The sequence below is a fragment of the Rhinatrema bivittatum genome, chromosome 2, assembly GCF_901001135.1.
Source record: "Rhinatrema bivittatum chromosome 2, aRhiBiv1.1, whole genome shotgun sequence".
NCBI lineage: Eukaryota > Metazoa > Chordata > Amphibia > Gymnophiona > Rhinatrematidae > Rhinatrema > Rhinatrema bivittatum.
This window is the reverse complement of record NC_042616.1, coordinates 659,480,157-659,506,111: the sequence shown is the minus strand read 5'-3', so window position 1 is coordinate 659,506,111 and position 25,955 is coordinate 659,480,157. Positions and strand designations below refer to the sequence as shown.

Sequence of the window (25,955 nt, the reverse complement as noted above, 5' to 3'; positions counted from 1 at the left end):
CCCTTTATAGGGCAGGAGACGGCGCCTGCCCCTTTGTGCGCCCCTTAGTGCATCCCGGAGCGCGGTTATCAAGTGTCTCACCTCCACCATCTCACCAGCAATCAAACGCACCCTTGGACTCCAACTACTCCCTAGTTCCCATGTAGACGGTCACACACTCAGCACTCTTATAGCTCACAGTTCTCAGCTCTCTCAATCAACCAGCTCTCCAGGAGACGGACGCACGCAACACATTCAAACAGTCCTCAGCTCTCTCAACCAACCAGCTCTCCAGCAGACGGACGCTCTCAACACTCTCCAACAGTCCTCAGCTCTCTCAACCAACCAGCTCCTCAGCAGACGGACGCCTCCCTTACATTCAGCACTCACTCAGCTCTCACCACGACCTCTCTCTTGATTCTAGACCTTCAGCAAATGCTTGAAACCACTATTCACTATTACACCACTATTCATCAACCACCCCTCACTCCTGCTCACAGACTACCTTTAGTCGGCTCCTTCCATTCGCATTTAATCTACTCCAAAGACCAGCTCATACATAAGTTAAGCCCCATCCCATTCCATTCATTGAGAAGACACCATGCAAACCTTCCCTATCCCTGTCATATACCATCGCCATCTTCTTCATTCGAAGGCTTTTCAACAAGACATACAACCAGATCCCTCATCCCAATCATGACTTCCCCCCTCACGCAGTTGCTAGGACTCACTATGTTCTCTCTTACTCTGCTCAACGCACAGTCACTGACGAAGAAAACTCACGTCCTTAACGACTACCTCTTGGACTCAAAGCCAGACATCTGTGCCATCACGGAAACCTGGCTTAAAAGCTCGGACATAGCCCTAATAAATCAATTACCGATACACCTTTATGACATTATCTCGATTCCCAGACAAAAAAAACGAGGAGGCGGTCTTCTTCTAGCCACCAAAAAAGAATTCAAACTCAATCCACAACCAGTCAAGACCCCCACCTCCACCAAACTCGAATTAGGTCTTTTTAAATCTAAGCATTTATAAATTCTACTAATATATGCTCCACCAGGACTGCTAGACTCCGATGCCTCCCCCCTCATAGAAACAATAGCCAAACACATCAACACGGACTCACCAGCCATAATTATGGGGGACTTCAACCTCCATGTCGACGCCTCTCCTCCCACCCCCAACTGTGAAGTGCTCCTCACCACACTCGGGGCAATGGGCTTTAAACAAATCATCGATAAACCTACCCATAAAACTGGACACACTCTCGATCTCATCTTAATCAATTCTAACATATCTTACAATAATGTTCCGATCTGAACCCCAGTTCCTTGGTCAGACCACTCAATGATTTCAACCATCCTCATGACTCAAGGAAACCCTAAGCCCCCTCAGCCCCACTCCACCACCCACTTCAGGAAAACTTGTACATCTGACATGCTCAGTGATCATCTATTCAAAAAACTTCCCAAACCTGGACACCTCCAACCTCAACACAGCCCTTCTTTCCTGGCACAATATCACTGAGTCAATAGCAAATAAATTATGCCCGAAAGCAGTGAAAATAATCAACTCGATGCATAAAAAGAAACAACCCTGGTTCTCACCAGAACTTAAGCAGATGAAACAAGACCTCAGACACAAAGAAAGCGAGTGGCGTAAGTCCCCCAACTCCATGACTATGTCAGACTACAAACGCACCCTCCATCTCTACAAGAACTCCATCTTACGGACAAAAAGAGACTTCTATGCCAGCAGAATTCATGATCTTCAATTTGATGCCAGGACCCTGTTCTCATATGTTTCCCAACTCACAAAATCCTCCACCCCCGCCATACCAGATGACCAAGCTCAATCCAAAGCAAATGAACTAGCACTCTTCTTTCAGAAAAAAACTGTGATCACAATAGCGCACCTCCCTACCAACGCAACCCCCCCCCCTTCCTTACCTCCATTTCCACACCACACACCGAAGCCATCCTCGACTCCTTCGAACCTACAACCCCACTGGAGATCGAATCCATACTTAGGAGGCTGAAACCATCTAACCACCCATCAGGCTACATTCCGACTAAACTTCTGCTTCTCATCCCGAATGCGATCTCTAGACCTTTGGCCAACATCATAAACTGCTCACTGTCCCAAAGAATCTACCCTGACAGGATAAAAACTGCCTCCCTCAAACCCCTTCTGAAGAAACCCAACCTGGACACAAGAGAACCCTCCAATTTCCGCCCCATATCTAACCTCCCTTTTCTGGCTAAAATCATGGAGAAATTGGTAAATACACAACTCTCAGATTACCTGGAAGAACACAATATCCTCTACCCATCCCAATACGGCTTTCGTAAATCATTAAGTACGGAAACCCTCCTTATCTCCCTTTCTGACCACATCCTCATGGGCCTTGACAAAAGGCTCTCTTTCATCCTAGTCCTTCTAGACATCTCGGCAGCCCTTGACACCGTGAACCACACCATCCTACTAAATCGCCTTTCAGAAATTGGATTTTCAGGATCTACCCACAGATGGTTCAATTCTTTCCTCAGCAACAGAAGCTTCAAAGTAAAAATTAATAATAAAGAATCTCCAGACGTCAAATCAACATTAGGCGTACCACAAGGCTCTTCCCTGTCCCCCACCCTTTTCAATATATACCTCCTGCCCCTCTGTCAGTTGCTTACAAACCTAAAATTAATACACTACCTCTATGCAGACGAAGTGCAGATTCTGATCCCCATAACAGAATCCCTCCCTAAAACTCTTGCCTACTGGGAAAACTGCCTCCAATCTATTAACCGCCTACTCACCAGTTTGAACCTGGTTCTCAATGCAACTAAGACAGAACTCCTTCTCATCTCCTCCAACCACTCAGCCCTAATCCATCCGACAGCTCCCAACACCCTGATCACACAAGTAAGGGACCTAGGAGTAATCCTCGATAACCATCTGAACCTAAAGAAATCCATCAACAACACTACCAAGGATTGTTTTTATAAACTACAAGTAAGAACATAAGAAAATGCCATACTGGGTCAGACCAAGGGTCCATCAAGTCCAGCATCCTGTTTCCAACAGTGGCCAATCCAGGCCATAAGAACCTGGCAAGTACCCAAAAACTAAGTCTATTCCATGTAACCATTGCTAATGGCAGTGGCTATTCTCTAAGTGAACTTAATAGCAGGTAATGGACTTCTCCTCCAAGAACTTATCCAATCCTTTTTTAAACACAGCTATATTAACTGCACTAACCACATCCTCCAGCAACAAATTCCAGAGTCTAATTGTGCGTTGAGTAAAAAAGAACTTTCTCCGATTAGTTTTAAATGTACCCCATGCTAACTTCATGGAGTGCCCCCTAGTCTTTCTACTATCAAAAGAGTAAATAACCGATTCACATCTACCCGTTCTAGACCTCTCATGATTTTAAACACCTCTATCATATCCCCCCTCAGTCGGCTCTTCTCCAAGCTGAAAAGTCCTAACCTCTTTAGTCTTTCCTCATACGAGAGTTGTTCCATTCCCCTTATCATTTTGGTAGCCCTTCTCTGTACCTTCTCCATCGCAATTATATCTTTTTTGAGATGCGGCGACCAGAATTGTACACAGTATTCAAGGTGCGGTCTCACCATGGAGCGATACAGAGGCATTATGACATTTTCCGTTTTATTCACCATTCCCTTTCTAATAATTCCCAACATTCTGTTTGCTTTTTTGACTGCCGCAGCACACTGTACCGACGATTTCAATGTGTTATCCACTATGACACTATGACACCTAGATCTCTTTCTTGGGTTGTAGCACCTAATATGGAACCCAACATCGTGTAATTATAGCATGGGTTATTTTTCCCTATATGCATCACCTTGCACTTATCCACATTAAATTTCATCTGCCATTTGGATGCCCAATTTTCCAGTCTCACAAGGTCTTCCTGCAATTTATCACAATCTGCTTGTGATTTAACTACTCTGAACAATTTTGTGTCATCTGCAAATTTGATTATCTCACTCGTCGTATTTCTTTCCAGATCATTTATAAATATATTGAAAAGTAAGGGTCCCAATACAGATCCCTGAGGCACTCCACTGTCCACTCCCTTCCACTGAGAAAATTGCCCATTTAATCCTTCTGTTTCCTGTCTTTTAGCCAGTTTGCAATCCACGAAAGGACATCGCCACCTATCCCATGACTTTTTACTTTTCCTAGAAGCCTCTCATGAGGAACTTTGTCAAATGCCTTCTGAAAATCCAAGTATACTATATCTACCAGTTCACCTTTATCCACATGTTTATTAACTCCTTCAAAAAAATGAAGCAGATTTGTGAGGCAAGACTTGCCCTGGGTAAAGCCATGCTGACTTTGTTCCATTAAACCATGTCTTTCTATATGTTCTGTGATTTTGATGTTTAGAACACTTTCCACTATTTTTCCTGGCACTGAAGTCAGGCTAACCGGTCTGTAGTTTCCCGGATCGCCCCTGGAGACCTTTTTAAATATTGGGGTTACATTTGCTATCCTCCAGTCTTCAGGTACAATGGATGATTTTAATGATAAGTTACAAATTTTTACTAATAGGTCTGAAATTTCATTTTTTAGTTCCTTCAGAACTCTGGGGTGTATACCATCCGGTCCGGGTGATTTACTACTCTTCAGTTTGTCAATCAGGCCTACCACATCTTCTAGGTTCACCGTGATTTGATTCAGTCCATCTGAATCATTACCCATGAAAGCCTTCTCCATTACGGGTACCTCCCCAACATCCTCTTCAGTAAACACCGAAGCAAAGAAATCATTTAATCTTTCCGCGATGGCCTTATCTTCTCTAAGTGCCCCTTTAACCCCTCGATCATCTAACGGTCCAACTGACTCCCTCACAGGCTTTCTGCTTCGGATATATTTTAAAAAGTTTTTACTGTGAGTTTTTGCCTCTACAGCCAACTTCTTTTCAAATTCTCTCTTAGCCTGTCTTATCAATGTCTTACATTTAACTTGCCAATTTTTATGCTTTACCCTATTTTCTTCTGTTGGAAGTTATGAAAAGGCTCAAACCCCTCCTCCATTTCCAGGATTTCAGGACTGTGCTCCAAACCACGCTCTTCTCCAAAACAGATTACTGCAACGCTCTCTTTCTTGGGCTCCCCATCTCCTCCATCAAACCATTACAGATGCTCCAAAATGCTGCGGCTAGAATCCTAACCAACAACAACAGAGGAGCACACATCACTCCCATACTATGGAACCTTCACTGGCTACCAATAAAATACAGAATATTACACAAGGCCCTTACCACAATTCACAAAACCATTATAATCAGCAACAACTAGACCTCCAGATTCCACTCAAATTATACTTATCCTCAAGTCCTATCAGAGAAGCGTACAAAGGTACCCTGCAATTCCCCCCAACGAAATCCACACGCCTATCAACCACCAAAGAACGAGCATTCTCTACAGCGGGTCCAGCCATTTGGAATAATATGCCCACAGACCTCAGACTAGAACCTTGCCCTCTAACCTTCTGAAAAAAACTTAAGACCTGGCTCTTCCTCCAAGCCTTCCCTTAACTCTCAAAACCATCAATCTTCTACCAGACAGGACTCCGCTTACCTAACTAAGCGCCCCAACAAGTTAGGCGTTATATTTATGCCTCCATTTCTTTGTCTCATTGCATTATCTAGTTACTCAGTTATGCTGTCCTTTACCTCCGGCTAACCTAGCTCCCAAGTTAATACCTCCTTGTTATATGTAACTTTCGCCTCTTGTTAAATGGTTGATTAAGTTATACCCCTTGTTACATGTAAACTGATTTGATATAAATTTTTTTCATGAAGGTCGGTATAGAAAAGTGTTAAATAAAATAAATAAATAAATATCAAGCAAAACTGACTGCTCCATAGGGGTAACCTGCATGGGGGCAGCAGATACTATCATCGGACACCTGCTCTACAGACAGGATGGACCATTGGTCCTATTCTGCTGTCGTTTCTATGTTTATGTTTCTATCACAGCCAAGAGATGGAGCCATGTGAGTCCACCCCCTCCCCCCACCTCCCTCAGACCCTCTAAACCACATCAACCTCCCCCAAGAAGTTAATCCCCTGTAACACCATATTCAAACACCATACTCATATTATAGAAAAATCAACAAAACAATTTACCAAACAAGGAGCTTTGCAGAGAATGGCACCAACAAAAAAAAAAGAAAAGTTTTCAACTAATCAAATCATCCAGTCTCACATCAAAGTGGTTTAAATAATTTCTATCTGAAAGACGCAGAGTGTTAGATTTGGAGGGTCTACATCATCCCCATTTAGACTTAAGACTGAGGCACCGCAAAGTTCTGCATTATTTATTTGCCACCCTTTTTAATATTCACATTATTTCTCTGTGCCAGCTCACTGCAAATTTGGGGGTGCATTATCAAGCATTTGCAGACAATATTCAATTCTTTATTCCTTTCAAACATCAATTGAAGATGCCATTTCAAGATTAAAAGATTATCTGTCTGCAATAATAGGGTGGATTTTGAGTAATAGGTTGGTCCTGGATGCCAAGAAAACTGAGGTGATTTTCTTATCTCATTTCCCCCCCACCCCCACCCCCGTTAGCATACCAAGCAGTTTTGACATTGATGATAATGAGATTGTGATAGCATCAAAAGTTCATAATCTGGAAAAACTGATTGATACCACACTTTCAGCCCGATACTGTAAAACCGCGGGAGAGCGGACGAACGCCCGCTCTCCCGGCGCACGCACCAGCCCTTCGCCGGTGCGAGCTATCCAGTATGCTCCAGCATGCAAATTAGGCGACGCGGTGCAAACGAGGGAAAGGAGGCGCTAGGGACACTAGCGCGTCCCTAGCGCCTCCTTTTGGCCTGGAGCGGCGGCTGTCAGCGGGTTTGACAGCCGATGCTCAATTTTGCCGGCGTCGGTTCTCGAGCCCGCTGACAGCCACGGGCTCGGAAACCGGACGCCGGCAAAATTGAGCGTCCGGTTTTCGGCCCGACAGCCGCGGGCCGAATTCAAATTTTTTTTATTTTTTTTTTTTACTTTTTTTTTACTTTTGGGGACCTCCGACTTAATATTGCTATGATATTAAGTCGGAGGGTGCACAGAAAAGCAGTTTTTACTGCTTTTCTGTGCACTTTCCTGGCGCCGGAAGAAATTAGCGCCGACCTTTGGGTCGGCGCTAATTTCTTAGAGTAAAATGTGCGGCTTGGCTGCACATTTTACTTACTGGATCCCGCGCGCATACCTAATAGGGCCATCAACATGCATTTGCATGTTGAGGGCGCTATTAGGTGCCGCGGGTGGGCCGCGTGTTTTCCTCCCCTTACTGAATAAGGGGTAAGGGAAAACACGCGTCCAGAGCAGGCTGACAGTGCGCTCCGACGGAGCACACTTTACTGTATCGACCTGTTTGTCTGAAGAACATTGTAAAATCCACTTTTACAAGCTAAGAATGCTATGTTTGTTAAAGACATTTTTATCTGAAACTGACCTAAAGACAGCTTTACATGCACTTGTAGTTTCAAAATTTGATTATTGTAATTCCCTTTACTTTGGACTACCCAGGCAACACTGAAAACGCTTCACCTTGTACAAAATGCGACAGCATATTTGATTGCTGCCAGTAGGTTGCATGATCACATTATTCCTGTGTTGCTTAAACTTCACTGGTTGCTGATCTACTGGTGAATTAAATTTAAGATTACTTTATTGGTTTACAAGGCTATTCATGGCCTAGTAACTAGCTGTAATAAATCTTCATTTAAAATATATCAACCAGTGAGGACTCTGAGATCTTCCTCACTAAATTTATTGGTTGTGCCATCTGTGAGATACATCTGGACAAATCAAGTCAAAAACTATTTTGTGTGGTTAGACAACAAAACAAGAGTCAATAAATTGGGTAACTAGGAAGATATAGGTAGATTAATTGTAGTATATTGAGGGTCATTGCCATACAATTAAAATAAATCCATATACTAAAAGTACTTTAGGTTAGCTTTACATCCCTGCTCCCTTAGAAATTTTAAATTGATAACAAATGAACAAAATTATGATGCAGGAAGAAGTAGTAGTCCAGCAGTGACAGGGAGGCTTTCCAGTCTTTTGCACTGAGTGCCACATGTATGATTATTTCCCAGCTGGCGAGAGTCATATGTGTGCGCTAAGTGCAAAAAGCTCCAAGCCCTCAGAGAACGAGTCTGATCTCTGAAGGCTAGAATGGCAGACTTTGACTTCTGGTGATGACGTAGCGGAGTCGGAAACCTGGGGGAAGAGCTCCGCGGTCCCCTCTCCGTAATCTTTGGTTTTTTAGGCCCCTTAACGCCTTGTTTCTCAATTTCGGAGGGGACATAGGGCAGCGGTGAGGACCATGGTGGGATGAGCACGAATTTCCGTGGCGGGATGACGAGGGATGCAGCATTGCAGCACCTGAAGTGCAGCAGAACGCAAAGGCAGCACTTTCAAAACGGCGGCCGCGCCCGAGACCATTAAAACGCTGGCCACCATGTCGGCAGAAGCACTCCAGCAAATCTCAAGCAGCGTCACCGCGGCCCTGGACGACAGGCTTATTAAAATACAAACTGCGATGGAAGAAATTCAGCACTCTATAGAAGGGCAATCCAAATGGCTGGACCAGGCAGAGCAATGTCTCTCCGATCATGGAGACAGGCTGGGGGCAGTTGAACAGTGCATAAGTGAGCTACAGGCTCAACAAACCACACTTCTGGATAGAATTGAGGACCAGGAGAACTGCTGCCGTAGAAATAATATAAAAATTATTGGCTTGCCCGAGTCCCTAAAGGAAGAGGCAGTGTATGAATTCTTGGAACACTGGCTCACTGATCACTTAAAGCTTGTCCTGCCTAACGATCAGCTCCAATGTAAACGTATCCATAGAGTGGGCCCACCATGGGAAAATGCCGCCAGGCCGCGTCCAGTGATGGCCCGTATTTTAAATTGGGCTCACAAGACCCAGCTGCTGCGGGCTTTCTGCCAACAAGCGGCAGTTGAATATCAAGGAAATCGCATTCTTCTGTTTAATGATTTCTCTGCCTCTACAGCAGCCCAATGCAGAGAGATGTCCCCTGCCTGCTCAGAACTCTACAAACGAGGAATCCGTTTTGCACTGCTATATCCTGCTAAACTGAGGGTCTCCCATGAAAATAAAGTGCTATTTTTCAACACTAAGGATCAAGCGGCAGCTTTTATAGCATCACTGCCAATGGCAAATGCAACCTGATTTCGGAAACTACACCTCAATTAAGGACTATGTAGTGAGTACTAATGGACTGGAATAGGGTTATGGTTCAGCCTGGTTATTCATGCCCGGCCTTTATTACTTCTGTTGGCATCTGGGGCCTAGGTTGCAGACCGATGGCCTATGTTTTTGATGCCAAGGGTTATTATTAATGGTTATCTGCCCCTCTTCCGGGCGTTCCTGGTAGCTTAACCCTTCAGAAGTAGCTCTTCTTGAATAAAAGAGTTTTACATGGTTTTGTTAGGGGCGATCCCCTTAAACAGAATTGTTGTAATGGAGAAGGGACATGGGGGGGTATTCCTGAATACAGACGTTCATGTGTAGTCTGTGTGAGGGGGACCTCGAGCCTCTTGGAGCATAAAAATGTTACTTGTGATTCAGTATGTATGGTGTATGGGTGTGAATGTGGATGGATGTGTATATGTGTGTGGGGGGTGACAGACCCAGGGGTTCGTAAATACGAGGTGGAGACCGAGCACAGGGGTTTTCACTTACCAGGACTATGGCAGGGACACGGGAGAGGGTCTTACTCTTGGGGCCTAGGCTGAGAGGGCTTGAGATCTTAGTCATATACTGGGAGTCCTCTGTGGGCTCCTCTCACCAATCCATATACTGCAGGTAAAAATGGTTAAGGTCAAGGTTACTTCCCTAAATGTTGATGGGATACATTCCCCTATCAAGAGGAGTAAATTACTATCCATGTTCTGATGCTTGAGATCTAATGTGGTTTTCTTACAGGAAACTCATTTGACAGATATAGAACATGGGAAATTGAAGAGAGATTGGGTGGGGCTCTATGTGTACTCTTATTTATTTATTTTTGACTTTTATATACCGATGTTCCTGTATAGAATACATATCGCACCGGTTTACATAAGAACTGAACTGTCGCCTTGGGGTGAGTACAAAGAACATGAGATAAAGATAAATTATAGCATAATTAGGAAGGGAATGGTTAATAAAACGGAAAATGTCATAATGCCTCTGTATCGCTCCATGGTGAGACCGCACCTTGAGTACTGTGTACAATTCTGATTGCCGCATCTCAAAAAAGTTATAGTTGCGATGGAGAAGGTACAGAGAAGGGCGACCAAAATGATAAAGGGGATGGAACAGCTCCCCTATGAGAAAAGGCTGAAGAGGTTTGGGCTGTTCAGCTTGGAGAAGAGACGGCTGAGGGGGGATATAATAGAGGTCTTTAAGATCATGAGAGGTCTTGAACGAGTAGATGTATAGCGGTTATTTACACTTTCAGATACTAGAAGGACTAGGGGGCATTCCATGAAGTTAGCAAGTAGCACATTTAAGACTAATCGGAGAAAATTCTTTTTCACTCAATGCACAATTAAGCTCTGGAATTTGATGACAGAGGATAAGGATAGTGCAGTTAGTGTAGCTAGGTTCAAAAAAGGTTTGGATAAGTTCTTGGAGGAGAAGTCCATTAACTGCTATTAATCAAGTTTACTTAGGGAATAGCCTCTGCTATTAATTGCATCAGTAGCATGGGATCTTCTTGGTGTTTGGGTAATTGCCAGGTTCTTGTGGCCTAGTATGGCCTCTGTTGGAAACAGGATGCTGGGCTTGATGGATCCTTGGTCTGACTTAGCATGGCAATTTCTTATGTTCTTATAGAAAGGATTGTGGATGCATGGAACTATCTGTCAGTGGAGGTGTTGGAAACAAGGACAGTATATGAATTCCAGAAAGCACAGGATGAGCACAGGCAATTATAGGAAGATTAGACAAGCTGGATGGACCTTTTCTGCAACCAGGTTTCTCTGTTTTTATAAAATGTGAAGTTGTCTAAAATATGACTTCACAGTACATTTGTGTCTCTTGCAAACATCTCATCTGATGTCAGAATTTTACATCTTACCGTGCTTTTGCAGTAACTGAAATGGATCTTTTGTTAGTCTGTTCCCGAAAGTCATCTTTGTAATGTGTAGGTGGTTCTCCTTCTGGTCTGTCTCTGTGTGGTTTGCAATGGAAAGAAAGGAAAATTATATAAACTCACTAGATCAATGTAACTCCAAAATCTATTTCTGGAAGCCCTGTTGCACTTGTATGTACAATTATTAATGAAATAAATGCACCTACAACACAATATTTTAACTATGCATGTGGCTATTACTATTTGGTGTTACAATAGAGTAACTTTCCATTCCCTAGAAATAAAATGAAAATTGTATCTTACATTGCAGATTTTCAGGATACCAGTTATCATCTCCATTGGCGACACCATTTTACAGTGAGACATACACAGAATGATACCATGTCAGACTGCAAAGTCTAAACCTCCATCATTAAAGTATGGTGCTTTTTTCAGTTTTTACATCTCTATTCTTTCATTTCCAAATAAATACTATACTTTACATTATTGAGGCAAGAATATTAAAAAAAAAAATAAATCTGAACACAGATAACTTTTGCCACTAAAGACAGTCAAATAAGTTATCAGGGATATTCAGTGGCATAAACATCCCGCTGAATATCCTCAAATAAAGTTATCTGAGCATATGTAGCTGGATAACTTTGAAACCTAACCAGCTATTTTCAACTGTTACCCAGAACATATTCCCAGATGACTTTACCTTAACCGGAGATATACCAATGACATAGCTGGTTAAAGGAAAACACAAAGGCAGTCAAACGGGCGTCCTGACCTAATCCCCCAACCCCAGAGAAACTCTTGTTGGGTATTGTACCCAATTCCTCCCTCCCCCCAAGCCCTCAAACAGCATTATAAAATTTATAGCCTCTTACCCCAAGGAGCTGGCCCAATCCTACCCTCCCTTCTCCAAACACAGCCAACTCCAGTGCACTCCTCAGCTCCCCCTGTTCTCCTCCCCCCATCACGAAACAAGAATCCTCCCACCCCACTTGGCATCTCCAAAAATACTCCCCCACCGCGAAGATCATGGTACAAACACACTGCTGCCATCAATGTTGAGCATCCATGCTGTAGGGAACAGTACAATTGTACCACAACCTTGGCAGCTGGGGGGAGGGGGGTTCGAAAGTACTGGGCAGAGCAAGAGGAGGTTGAGGAGGGGGAGTGAAGGATGCTGTATTTAGGGAAAGCGGTAGGAGTATTCTTCAGACCAAAAGACCCTAAACTTTATGATACTTTTATGAAGGGTTTTTGGGGGGCAGGGGAGAATCAAGCCCAATACTGGACAGAAGTTTCCCTGAGGTCAAGGGATGAGGCTAGGAGGCTCATTTAGTTGCTGTTTTTCCCCTTTGGTTGCTGCTTAACTGACTATATCTTTTGAATATAGCTGGTTAAGGTAAAGTAATCCAGGAACACATTCCCGGTTAACATTACCCCAGCTGAGGCACAGCTAGACTTAGCCAAATAACTTATTGACAGCTCGATACTGTAAGGTGCGGTTGGAGATCAACTCGCTGTGGGCGCACAATTGGGACGCGTAAGGCGATCCTGCGATACAGTCTCCAGTTTCACGCGTCCTTAGCGCTTCTTGAAACCGACCCGTAACCTTTTCCGCACGCAGCATGTATATGATATGTAAATGAACGAATTAGCTATTTAATGAACGCATTAGCTATTCCCCTCCGATACTGTGACGCGCGCTCCGATTATCTCCTTTGTAACCCGCTATTTTGCCGCGTCCTTAACCTGTTAGTTTACCACCTACCCTCTACCTGGTGTTAGTGCGGTGTTCTAACAGCTACGTACCGGACTGCACCATGGACGACCTCCATATATACTAACATTTGCAGCGTAAAGTTGTTACATATATATTTATTTATTTATTTAAAATTTTTGTATACCGACATTCGTTATGCAAACATCACATCGGTTTCCATGTAACATAAACTGGCCAACAGGGCTTTACAATGAAACTGATAAAAGAACTGGGGGGTGGTAAGAGGGAGGAAACCTGAAGGGAAATTATTGTACAAGAAAGATATAAGCGAGGTAATGTGATTATATATATATATATATATATATATACACACACCTTGTCACTTTCCGAATCCCCCATCTCCACACGGGCGGGCGGGCATGCGGTCATCGAGGCGGCGGAGGGAGCCGGCGGGCGGGTGGGCGCCCGTTCATCCAGGCGTTTGATCCAGGCGGCGGCGGGAGCTGGCTGGCGGGTGGGCGCGTGTTTGATCCAGGCGGCGGCGGGAGCGGGCGGGCGCGCGTTTGATCCAGGCGGCGGCGGGAGCCGGCGGGCGTGCATTCATCCAGGCGGAGGGAGCCGGCGGCGAAAGCGGCCTCCGGCAGCCCCCACCTGCAGTGAATGAATGCACGCCTGTGTACACTCGTGCGATTTTGGCGCTCAAGGCAGTCACATGCCGTGACGTCAAGCGTCGTGACGTCACACCTTGAGCACCGAAATCGCACGGGTGTACACAGGCGTGCCTTCATTCACTGCTGGCGGGGGCTGCCTGAGGCCGCTTTCGCCGCCTGCTCCCTCCGCCTGGATGAATGCACGCCCGCCGGCTCCCGCCGCCACCTGGATCAAACGCGCGCCCACCCGCCCACCGGCTCCCGCCGCCGCCTGGATCAAACGCGCGCCCACCCGCCCGCTCCCGCCGCCTGGATCAAACGAGCGCCCACCCGCGCGCCGGCTCCCACTGCCGCCGCCTGGATGAACGGGCGCACTCCCGCCGCCGCCTCGATGACCGCACGCTCACCCGCCCATGTGGAGATGGGGGATTCGGAAAGTGACAAGGTATATATATATATATATATATATATATATATATATATATATATATATATATATATATATAGAACACTTTATTCCCTTTTGTTTTAATTTTCGCCCTGCGCCTTACTTCGGGAGGGGGGGAACCATCCACTTCCTGGTGCCTGTCATTTCAAATGTCATTTGAAATGACATTTGAAATGACAGGTACCAGCGCACCCAGGATACTATATAGGCGCTGTATTAAGCGCCTATACAGTAAAATGGGGTGCGCGGGCCTAACCTTCGCCTAACGCTTCGCAGACGCGGCTTGCATTTGCAAGTAATTTACATAGAGTATCGAGCGGTATGTGACGAGAACTGTGCGTGAGGGAACGAGGGTGCGCCCGGCACTGCAGCACTCTTTCTACCGCGGCCTTAGAGTATCGACCTGAAAGTTAGCTAGATAAATTATTGGGCCAAGTGAAATCTGCCCCTAAATTTCTCCAAGCTATCCAGATATGTTTTATCCAGCTAATGACTCAGTCATATAAAATGTATCTAGATAAGTGGACTCAAATCTCACGGTTCATGCAGATAACACAAATGTTATCCAGATAAACTTGTTTGAATATTGATCTCATTGGATTGAATTACTGGAGCAACTAAATTGGAATAAGGGGGGCAGGACAAGGGATGGAGGGGTTGGAGGCTGTGGAATTTGGTTTTATTGTTGAGAGCTAAGAGTACAATGCTGGGGTTTATTGCCTTATATTTGGAAAAATATTAATAAAAAGAAAATGGAAAAAAAATAGAATACTCACCTCATTACAAACATATCACTGCAGACACTTCAGCTTATTAAAATATGGCACTATTAATGTACTATTCTCTTAATTTAACAAGACATGATAAAAGGGGATAAAACTTCAAAACTAAATTAGGCATTCTTATTTGGGAAGGGATCCTGACCAACTACACAACTTTTTATTGACCAGGCGACAAGAAAACAAAAAATTGTTCCAAATCAGTCCTTTTCTTCTTCTGTTAATGTCTAATCTTGCTACATTATTCTCTACAGATTGTACCAGCATATAGAAAAATTGGTGAAATGTCAGGGATTTTTTTCTTTTTCCTATTACCCTGGTATTTGTTTTTCTTCTGTACACATACTGGTTTTCTAGTGTTCTCCTGAATTTGGAGATTTATCCAATCAGAGGTTTAGCTTTTGACATTCTCTCTTGCTTTATGTAAATTGCCTACCTGACTTAAGACATAAAATTATTTGCCTCTATTACACTTGGAAAATATAAAAACAATAATTAGAGAAAAAGAGAGAGAATAAGAAAAATAAAGGAAGAATGAAAAAAATGGTCTCTGGGAAATATTCCTACTTGTTGGAAAAGCAAATTGATATGTGGTTGTACAAAGAGCAGAATAAATAATGCACAACTAGAACACTCCAAAGGAGGAGCATAAACCTGTTTGGTCCACACCTGTGCTCACGCCTCTGTACTTGGAAGTAGGAAGCATGCTCAGGGTCATATTCATAACTTTCGTCTCTCTCTCTTGGCCTAGGATGCATTCTGAAACATCAATTATCCTCATTACTCATTTATCATCATCACCTCAAACAATTCAATCAATATGCTTCTTTTGTGAAATTATGTTGCCTAGAATCCTGGAAGCCACTAACTTCAAGGTATGGTGCTATACTCTCTTTCAGTAGTATTTTCATTACTTTGTCTAACTCTAATGTCAGACTAATAGGTCTGTAATTTCCCAGTTCCTGTGTTCTCAACCTTTCTGAACTGATTCTACATCTGCCCCTCTTCAATCTTTTGGAACCACCCTTGCACATTTCGTATGCAGGGAAGCAGCAAGGCAGAGGCGGAAGGGCAGTTGCAAGATGAGGAACATGCATTCAGATGTGTGTAGGCCACCTGGAAAGGAACAGGGAGGGAGGGAGACCCAAGATCTCCAAATGATTTCGGACAGCCAGGCGCCCTCTTTCCTGGCAGACTGTGCAAGACAAGCTCTTCCCTCATAGGTTGCCATATCAGCCAGAATGGGATGAGGGGGCACAAGGGTGCCTTGGTACATTGTCCCATCTTGTCCACTAACAAAACCATCTAGATTGCATGCACACAGCAAGCTTGGAAAAGAGATTCTCAAGGTCGTGTTTAAAAACAGTTACATTTTATATTGAAATTCCAAATCTAATCCTTTGGCGGTAGTAGTGTGCCTCTGTGCCTTTTTCCTTTTTTGTTTGGATAACTTCACTGAGTTAACTGCTTAACTGTTAACAACTGTTCTTTCTCTACCCAACTATAACATCAATGGCACAATCTTTCATTTATCAGTGACCAGACTAACACCTCAACTAGTTGCTTGCAAGCAATTTCTTAACTTTTACCTGGTACTCTTATCTAAATCCAGCAGACTGAAGTCTCCTATTAAAAGCTCCTTTTGCATGCTGTCCTTTGAATAGCTTTTACCTCGTCCATATATACCCCTTCCCCTTACAATGGAAGGGGTATATATGGACGAGGTAAAATTGTAAAGTTATTCCCCTTAGGTTTTTTTTGTTTTTAAGACAGTGTGCAGTAGTTTTGCTGCACCTTCCTCTATTTGTAACTCAAGGACTTTTGTGCCTAAAACATAGAACTATTCCTGCCTCCCCCCACTTTTTTTTTTTAAACAACAAACCTGTCCATTCTGAAAAAAACATATCCCATTATGACCACCTCACAGTCCTGAATATCATTGAACCATGATGTCCTTTATGGTAATATTTGTTAGATAGCCTATGATTAGCATATGTGACATTTCAAGTTGTCTTTCTGTTTTCCTCTGTCATTTCTATTACTTCCTTTTAACTGCTGTCAGACTCCTGAGATTTCTATCTTTCATCTCCTGGTTTCTATTATTGTTCAGTTGATTTGGGCTTCTTTGATCTTTCATTTTCATCTTAACCTCTTGAAATGAGTTTTAGGAAAGGAAGTTTGCTTACCGTAAATCATGTTTTCCATAGATAAGATGAATTAGCCATTACAGGTGGGCAACGTCATCTGGCAGCACCTAATAGACTCATCTCTCCAAGCTACTAGTGCTTTGAGTTCTACTGGGCATGTGCGGGAGTTCCCACATGGGCACTGCCTCGCGAATCCCTTCAGTTTATACCAAAGCTAATCTAGCTAATTGATCCTCCAGGGAGGCAGGTTAGTATTTCATGGCCAATTCATCCTGCTATCTATGGAAAACACCGTTGCAGTAAGCAAGTTTTCTTTTTTCCATCAGACTGAATTAGCCATTATATGTGGGGAGTCCCAAGCTTAGGGTTGTAGCAGAGCATTTATTTAGTAAGCAATCCGTCTCCCAGCATGGACAATGGACTATAGCAAGACCATATTTTGTAACTGCTTGCCCAAATTTACTGTCAGTCTTTGAGAAGTTATCAAGACAGTAGTGGGACATAAAGATATAATGAGCAACAGAAGCAGGCATAGCTCTCACTTGATAAGCCTTTACAGAGTCTGTGACTTGAAGTGCAGCTAAAATGTAGCAGTGGTGCATGCACTTAGCCAGCCAGTTAGATAAGGTATGCTTGGTGATTGCTACTCCTAGTCTGTTTGGATCGTAAGAGACGATTAGTTGGGAAGTTTTATTATGTGGCTGAGTAAATTTCTTGTAATACGCTAAGGCCCTTTTGCAATCCAGAGTATGTAGGGCTTTTTTGTCTTCAAACACATGAGACCTAGGAAAAAAGGTAGGCAATATGATTGAGTGATATGGAAAGCCAAGATTATCTTTGGTAGAAACTTTGGATGAGTACAGAGAAATACCCTGTTGTGGAAGAATTGTATGTACAGATGATAGTGGGCAAGTGTTTGGAGTTTGTTGATTCTCCTAGCTGAAGTCACTGCGACAAGGACTACCACCTTCCATGTCAAGTATTTTAGAGAAGCAGACTCCAGTGGTTCAAAGGGATGCTTCATAAGTTGAGAAAGGATCACATTCAGATCCCACAGAACAGCTGGCTTCTGTACTGGGAGTTTGACATGCCATAGGTCTTTCATGAGTAGAGAACCAGTTTGTTATCTACATGAATATGGTAAGCTGTTATAGCACGGAGGAACAATTGCACCACAAAGGTGGTGAGGCCTGAGTCAGAAAGGTGGAACAAGTTTTTCAGCAGCTGCATAAAGTATCAAGAAAATGGATCCAAAGCATTTTGTTGACATCATTTGGAATATCTATTCCATTTGAAGGCATAGCTTCCTCTAATCGAAGATTTTCTGGGTGAGACTGGTATGACCACATCTCTGTGGGTAATTAGAGATCTGAGATCACTGAGCGCTCAACATCCAAGTTGCGAGACTGAGGGCTGAAAGGTTAGGATGGTACAATGTCTCGTCTTCCTGAGTTAACAATGCAGGGATTGTTCCAAATATAGAGGAGGACTGCTGGAAAGTTGTACAAGATATGCATATCAGATCTATCTGGGCCTCGCCAGGGCTATAGGATCAGATGAGTGCAGTCCTGAATAACCTTCTGCACTGTCCTGGAGATAAGCAACAACAGTGGAAAAGCATACATGAAGCTTTCTCTCCAATCGAGGAGAAAAGCATCTTGAGCTAGTCTGTGATCATTTAGCAGAACAGAGCAAAAATGATTTAGTTTTGTGTTCTGCTGTGACGCAAACAGGTCTACTGACAGTAGATCCCATAAGCTGAAGAGTTTGTTGGCCACCAATTGTTGTAGAGACTACTCGTTTGGCTGAAACTCTGCTGAGTTAATCTACAAGAGTGATGGAGATGCCCATAAGAACATAAGAAAATGCCATACTGGGTCAGACCAAGGGTCCATCAAGCCCAGCATCCTGTTTCCAACAGTGGCCAATCCAGGCCATAAGAACCTGGCAAGTACCCAAAAACTAAGTCTATTCCATGTAACCATTGCTAATGGCAGTGGCTATTCTCTAAGTGAACTTAATAGCAGGTAATGGACTTCTCCTCCAAGAACTTATCCAATCCTTTTTTAAACACAGCTATACTAACTGCACGAACCACATTCTCTGGCAACAAATTCCAGAGTTTAATTGTGCATTGAGTAAAAAAGAACTTTCTCCGATTAGTTTTAAATGTGCCCCATGCTAACTTCATGGAGTGTCCCCTAGTCTTTCTACTATCCGAAAGAGTAAATAACCGATTCACATCTACCCGTTCTAGACCTCTCATGATTTTAAACACCTCTATCATATCCCCCCTCAGTCGTCTCTTCTCCAAGCTGAAAAGTCCTAACCTCTTTAGTCTTTCCTCATAGGGGAGTTGTTCCATTCCCCTTATCATTTTGGTAGCCCTTCTCTGTACCTTCTCCATCGCAATTATATCTTTTTTGAGATGCGGCGACCAGAATTGTACACAGTATTCAAGGTGCGGTCTCACCATGGAGCGATACAGAGGCATTATGACATTTTCTGTTTTATTCATCATTCCTTTTCTAATAATTCCCAACATTCTGTTTGCTTTTTTGACTGCCGCAGCACACTGAACCGACGATTTCAATGTGTTATCCACTATAACACCTAAATCTCTTTCTTGGGTTGTAGCACCTAATATGGAACCCAACATCGTGTAATTATAGCATGGGTTATTTTTCCCTATATGCATCACCTTGCACTTATCCACATTAAATTTCATCTGCCATTTGGATGCCCAATTTTCCAGTCTCACAAGGTCTTCCTGCAATTTATCACAATCTGCTTGTGATTTAACTACTCTGAACAATTTTGTGTCATCTGCAAATTTGATTATCTCACTCGTCGTATTTCTTTCCAGATCATTTATAAATATATTGAACAGTAAGGGTCCCAATACAGATCCCTGAGGCACTCCACTGTCCACTCCCTTCCACTGAGAAAATTGCCCATTTAATCCTTCTCTCTGTTTCCTGTCTTTTAGCCAGTTTGCAATCCACGAAAGGACATCGCCACCTATCCCATGACTTTTTACTTTTCCTAGAAGCCTCTCATGAGGAACTTTGTCAAACGCCTTCTGAAAATCCAAGTATACTATATCTACCGGTTCACCTTTATCCACATGTTTATTAACTCCTTCAAAAAAGTGAAGCAGATTTGTGAGGCAAGACTTGCCCTGGGTAAAGCCATGCTGACTTTGTTCCATTAAACCATGTCTTTCTATATGTTCTGTGATTTTGATGTTTAGAACACTTTCCACTATTTTTCCTGGCACTGAAGTCAGGCTAACCGGTCTGTAGTTTCCCGGATCACCCCTGGAGCCCTTTTTAAATATTGGGGTTACATTTGCTATCCTCCAGTCTTCAGGTACAATGGATGATTTTAATGATAAGTTACAAATTTTTACTAATAGGTCTGAAATTTCATTTTTTAGTTCCTTCAGAACTCTGGGGTGTATACCATCCGGTCCGGGTGATTTACTACTCTTCAGTTTGTCAATCAGGCCTACCACATCTTCTAGGTTCACCGTGATTTGATTCAGTCCATCTGAATCATTACCCATGAAAACCTTCTACATTACGGGTACCTCCTCAACATCCTCTTCAGTAAACACCGAAGCAAAGAAATCATTTAATCTTTCCGCGATGGCCTTATCTTCTCTAAGTGCCCCTTTAACCCCTCGATCATCTAACGATCCAACTGACTCCCTCACAGGCTTTCTGCTTCGGATATATTTAAAAAAGTTTTTACTGTGAGTTTTTGCCTCTACAGCTTTTTGCTCAGCAGATAGGTGACCTGTAGAACAGCTCAATTTTGTTTCTCCCAATTCCAGATCTTTAGGACTTCCTGGCAGAAAGGCCATTATCCCATTCCTCCTTGTTTGATGAGGTAAAACTTTGCAATCTGGTTGTCTGTTTGAATCAGGATGATCTTCCCTTGAAGAAGATGCGCAAAGGTTGATAAGAGCATATATGATTGTTCTCAACTCTAGAAGAACCTTTTGAACACAAGATACCTTGTGTTCAAAAGGTTCCAGTATTGATCCCTACCCTTTGGCTACCGTCACAAGAATATGGGATGGGGAATGAGCAAAGAGGGTCTTTGCTTGAGAACTGATCAGTGTAGCCAACATAACTCCAATTTCACAATCACTGTGATCTGCACTTGAGACAAAAGTGGTTAAGTTAATTGATCCCACTGGGTACATAGACCTCACTGGAAGTAATGGATGTGAAGATTGGGCAATGGAACAACATGGACGGCTGCTGCCATGTGACCAAGGAATGCCAGGAACTGCCTGGCAGATGAGTGTGAAGAAGAGAGGAGGTTGCAATGTCATAGGGTTCTCTTGGCTGGGAGGCAGGAATGCTCTTTCCTGTATCAAGTTTATCCAAGTTCCGATGAACTTCAGTGTCTGAGTAGACTTGATGGTTGATTCTTGAAGTTAAATCAGGAAACCTAAGCAATATAGACAAGCTATGTTCAAGCTCAGGGAGCAGAGCATTTCACCCATTGAGTTCAGTGATAAGCCAATCATCCAGGTATGAGAAGACGTAGTTCCTGGCAATGAAGATGAGCTGTCACTACCGCAAGGCATTTCATAAAGACCCTTGGGGTTGACGAGAGGCCAAACGGGGGTACTGATAGTGGGAAGAATCAACCTGGAAGCGGAGGTAACACCACTGGGAAGGGTGGATGGATACATAAGCATACGATTCCTTTAGATTCAAGACACACATCCAGTCGTCCTTTTGTAAATAAGGCAGGATTGTGCTGAAGGAGTTTATTTTTAATTCCTCTTGGAGTATATGTTTGTTCAGGCACCTCAAGTCATGAATGAGCTGCAGTCTTCCCATTTTCTTAGGAATAAGGAAGTGTTGGGAATAGACACTCAGAGCATGTTAAAATGCTGGGATTAGTTATATCTCTTGTTGCTGGGGAAGTGACTGGACTTCCAGCTGAAGCTGCAGTAAATGAGATGGATCTGGATAGAGTTCTGAACAATGTGGGTTGGATGGAGGCTGGGAGAAACGCAACTGATAACCAGACTGTGCGATTTGGAGGACTAAGGGGATCTTGGTGATCCGATGCCACCCCTCCACAAAATGATGGGAGAGTCAAACTCCAGATTGTTCAGATGGATCAAAAACTAGGTCCCAGTTTGGGCAGTATCTGTTTGTAGTTTTCTGCTGATAGTGTTCTCCTTGCTAAACCTGACCAGAAATGGCAGTAGATGATACTGCTGAAAAGACCGGTAAAGCTTCCTGTAGAAGTGTGGTCGTTTGTATGGATAGAAATGATGTTGCACCATGGAGGGCTGTATAGGAGCCATTGAGAACGATTGTACTGCCACATTCTTACATTTATCTGAGCAACAGTTTCCTGGAGGTTTTGTCAAAAAGATTGCCCCCTAGGCAGAAGAGGGCTACGAAGTTTTCATGGACATCCTCCCTGATGATACAAGAAGCCACACAAAATGTTGAACCCCAACAGAGATGGAGGAGGTATGTGAAACGGAATCAAAGGATTCATATACTGATCAGTGTAGTCAGCAAATGCCCTCTTTCGCATTCAGGAGTGGTTGTGGATAGTAATTGCCTTACTCCATGTCAGGTAAGAAAAGCTTCAAAATGTTAATACAGTTATGAATATACTGCACCATGTAGAACTGGTGAATGGTAATGCGTGCAGATAGCATTGCGCACTGAAATATCTTCTTGCCAAAGTTATCTAGAAGTTTGCATGAATCTGTGTTTTCTTCGCTTTATTCATAGCAGATTCAATCACTAGGACAGGTGAAGCAGCTGGACGATAAAGCCTGGTGAGTGCTGGACTCTGAATTTGAGGTCTAACTTCCTACCTGTGGGAACGACCGAAATGGGGGTTTTCCCACATCCTCATCTGTAGAATATTGAGGATGTTGTCAACTAAATGGGCCACTGGTTGGCTGGAGTTTCCAGTATTTGAAGAAGTCCAAGAAGCTCAGAACCATGTCTTTGTGGACATGGATACCCAGTGTGGTACCCATCTTTTCCACAAAATTAGAATAAGTAAGATCCTCTGGTGGCACGTTGTGGTCCGGAGGATCTGGAAGAGGGCTGGAGGGTATGCCAGTAGAGTCTTCATCTAAGCTTAAAGGTTGCTTATCCAGGACTCCAGTCACGAAGAGGGCAAACCAGTAGGGACTTCTGGATGACTCAGAGGAAGAGTGGCCTTGTCTAACCCCTCTGTCCTACTAGAATCCACTGCAATGGATGAAGAAGAAACCCAGAGCAAGGGTTCCAATGATGAGTTCACCACAATAGATTATATCAGAACTCCAGTCTGTAGTATTGCCATAGCGATAGTAGAAAGGAGAGGCTGAAACTTTCCTTTCATCTCCTTGGTAAGAGAGGTAAAGAAACTCCTCACCAAGTCTGCAATTTGGTTACATGATTGATGTATCTTCTAGCCTGGTGTAGATTATGAAACATCCTCTTCTGGGACCAGGATAGGCTCTTGCATGAGAACAGGTGGCCTGTTAGAAGCAGCACTATGGATGTCACTGTTTCTGCGGTCTCCAAGTGAAGTCATTCTACAGCTAGTCTAGGTGAAGAGAGTGCCCTGGTTATTGGTGGCAGCAGGAGCAACCTGACCCCTTCTCCCGCAGATCTTGGCTATGTTGGCAAAGCAGCCTGATAAATTGAAATCTGAGGTGAATGAGTTGGTGGTTTTGATGGGTAAAGTGTTTGAACACTTTGGATGCTTTCATGGGTCCTTTGAGATGCGCCTCGAATCCTATGCAGGTCGACGATATTGAGTCAGCTACATTGGAGCTGTGCCATGGGCCTTGCACTGTGCATCATGGGATCATGTGATATAGGTGATTTATGTGTCAGTATGCATTGAGGCTGCATGCTTCCATGGTGTCGAAGAATTGTGCATTGAGTGCACCAGTGGAAGATGCATTGGGCAAGTCAGAACACTGTGCTTTGCTGATGCTCTTGGCAGCAACAGCATCGATAATGATCGCGTTGATGGTGCCGGTGCCAATACACCCCGTTTAGGGGGTTTGTGCTTCTTCAACACAGGCTGTAATAGCTGCAATGATTTATGCTGCTTTGTCTTCGATGCAGGGTGATGGTAGACCTTAACCCTGCAGCTTCATCCTTAACGGATGGAGGAATTTTTGAGGAGCTCCTGCTCAATTATTTTTCCAGTAAGACAGATGAGGCTGCACTGTGGGATGCGGACTTACTGTGACTCTGGAGGGATTTATGCAGTTCCTTGAGAAAGCATCCTGGATCTGTGAGGGCAGGGACATCCATCCACATGGATAGCAGTTCTTGTATTACAAGGCAACAGTAACAATATTCATTCCTGTCAGTGAGGGAAAATCTTTCCACAGATACAACTTTTGAAACCATCCACAGTAATTGATTTCTTCTTCAGTCTGGACATGGTGGAAGAGAAGGCCTCACCTCTGGTGGTATGAATTTTTATTTTTTTGGTAGCACTGAAAAGTGCTGTTGTTGGGGGCTGCAGAGGCAGTGAGGCAACTTAAGAGGAAAATGAAGAAAAAATATCAAATTGAAAAAGGTTTTTAGGATTTTTACAGAACAAAAATACACAGGAGAGAGAGTTCATGTCTGTGTTGTGCTTAGGCAAAAAATGACTGAGGGGACTCACAAGACAACCTCCACATGAAAACTCCCACAGATGCTCAGTAGAGCTCAAAGCTCTACTAGTTTAAAGAGACAAGTCCATTCAGTGCCACTGAATAACATCACTCTTATGTAATGGCTAATTCAGCCTGCTTATCAACAGAAAATTTTGTTATATATTGAATTTATATTACAACAGTTGTCAGAATTTATTTGAACTTTAAACTCAACTTGCTTTAGAGAACAATCATATAAAGGCTTTAAATACACAGAAAAGTAAACAGCATGTATTAGACACTCAGTAGCACACACATATGTGGTAAATTAGTACAAGACAAACTTTTATGCAGTAAAGCCTCATCAAGGTGTCAAACCAAGGCTCTATACAAATACATTCAAAACTAGTTGACTGACCTGGTAACATGTCAATACTACTGCATCCTAGGGAGAAATAATTGCTAATGTGTTGACAAGTGTTGGTCAACCCTTAGAAAATGGATAAATGGTCATAAGTTATGTTGCATGATAGCTGCAAAGATAGCTGAGCATATGCCTCCAAATACGTACACTGGCTCTTTAGTTAGCATCAAATATTATAGTGCTCCAAAAGCCTTAAGTAGCATAAGAGGACGAGCATAAGAGGGAAAACTGAAATGGAGGGAAAGATGCAAAGAGAAAATAGGAACTTAAAGTACCTTTCAGATAAATAGTTGAATCGCAATGGTCTTCTATCCTTAGCATCACTTTCGGACATGTGTTTATGGTGTATTTCTTCACTATGTTCAGGATCCAAATCAAATCTAAAATTTCTTCTATCAAGATCATAGTCCTCAATAATCCTACGAGGTCTAATGTCCTTTTCATTTTCAAACCTGCCGAGCTGTCTATCAGAAAGCTCTCCATCTTTTCTATTCAGTTTCCTATCCCATACTTCAGTGCTGTCACCCAGTTTGCGATATCTGTCCTCCTCTTGTCTTCTCCTGTTCAGTAGTTCTTCATAAACTTCCATGGACGTATAAGCATCTTTTTTCGGAGGATCAGATTCTTTCCAAGATGGTTGGGTTTGTGTGTACAATTCAGGTTTAGCTCCAGGAACAGCAACAGATTTGTTAGTTCTTTTATTCTATAAAAAAAAAAACCACACTGAAAATGATAACACTTGTCTTCACTCATGTGATACATAGTCACTAACAAGTATTACATTTACTACTACTTATAAATTGTCAATGTTCACACTGCCATATATTTGCACTTTGTACAGGACTTGAGCATTAAACAAACATAATATGCAACATGAACAGCAAAGACAACCCAGCAAAAAATGTTTTAGAACATTAGTCGAAAGGGCTCACTATTAGAGACTGGAACTATGAAAAATGTGAATAATGGGATCACTGATAGTTACTATTTACAGCAA

The 25,955-nt window shown here is 43.1% G+C and overlaps 1 protein-coding gene across 11 annotated transcripts in view; it reads right to left on the bottom strand.

Annotated features, from left to right (window-relative positions):
• CSPP1 (centrosome and spindle pole associated protein 1) overlaps positions 1-25,955 on the bottom strand; it is a 471,676-nt gene that overhangs the window by 262,417 nt on the left and 183,304 nt on the right. For 10 of the 11 annotated variants that reach the window (XM_029591423.1, XM_029591419.1, XM_029591424.1 and 7 more), the window contains 3 exons: positions 25,234-25,661; positions 15,412-15,501; positions 11,134-11,226 (listed from right to left, as the gene is read on the bottom strand). In XM_029591423.1, coding sequence (XP_029447283.1) covers positions 11,134-11,226; positions 15,412-15,501; positions 25,234-25,661 — 611 coding nt within the window. The remainder of the gene's footprint in view (positions 1-11,133; positions 11,227-15,411; positions 15,502-25,233; positions 25,662-25,955) is intronic. The other variant, XM_029591426.1, reaches the window with a different exon arrangement.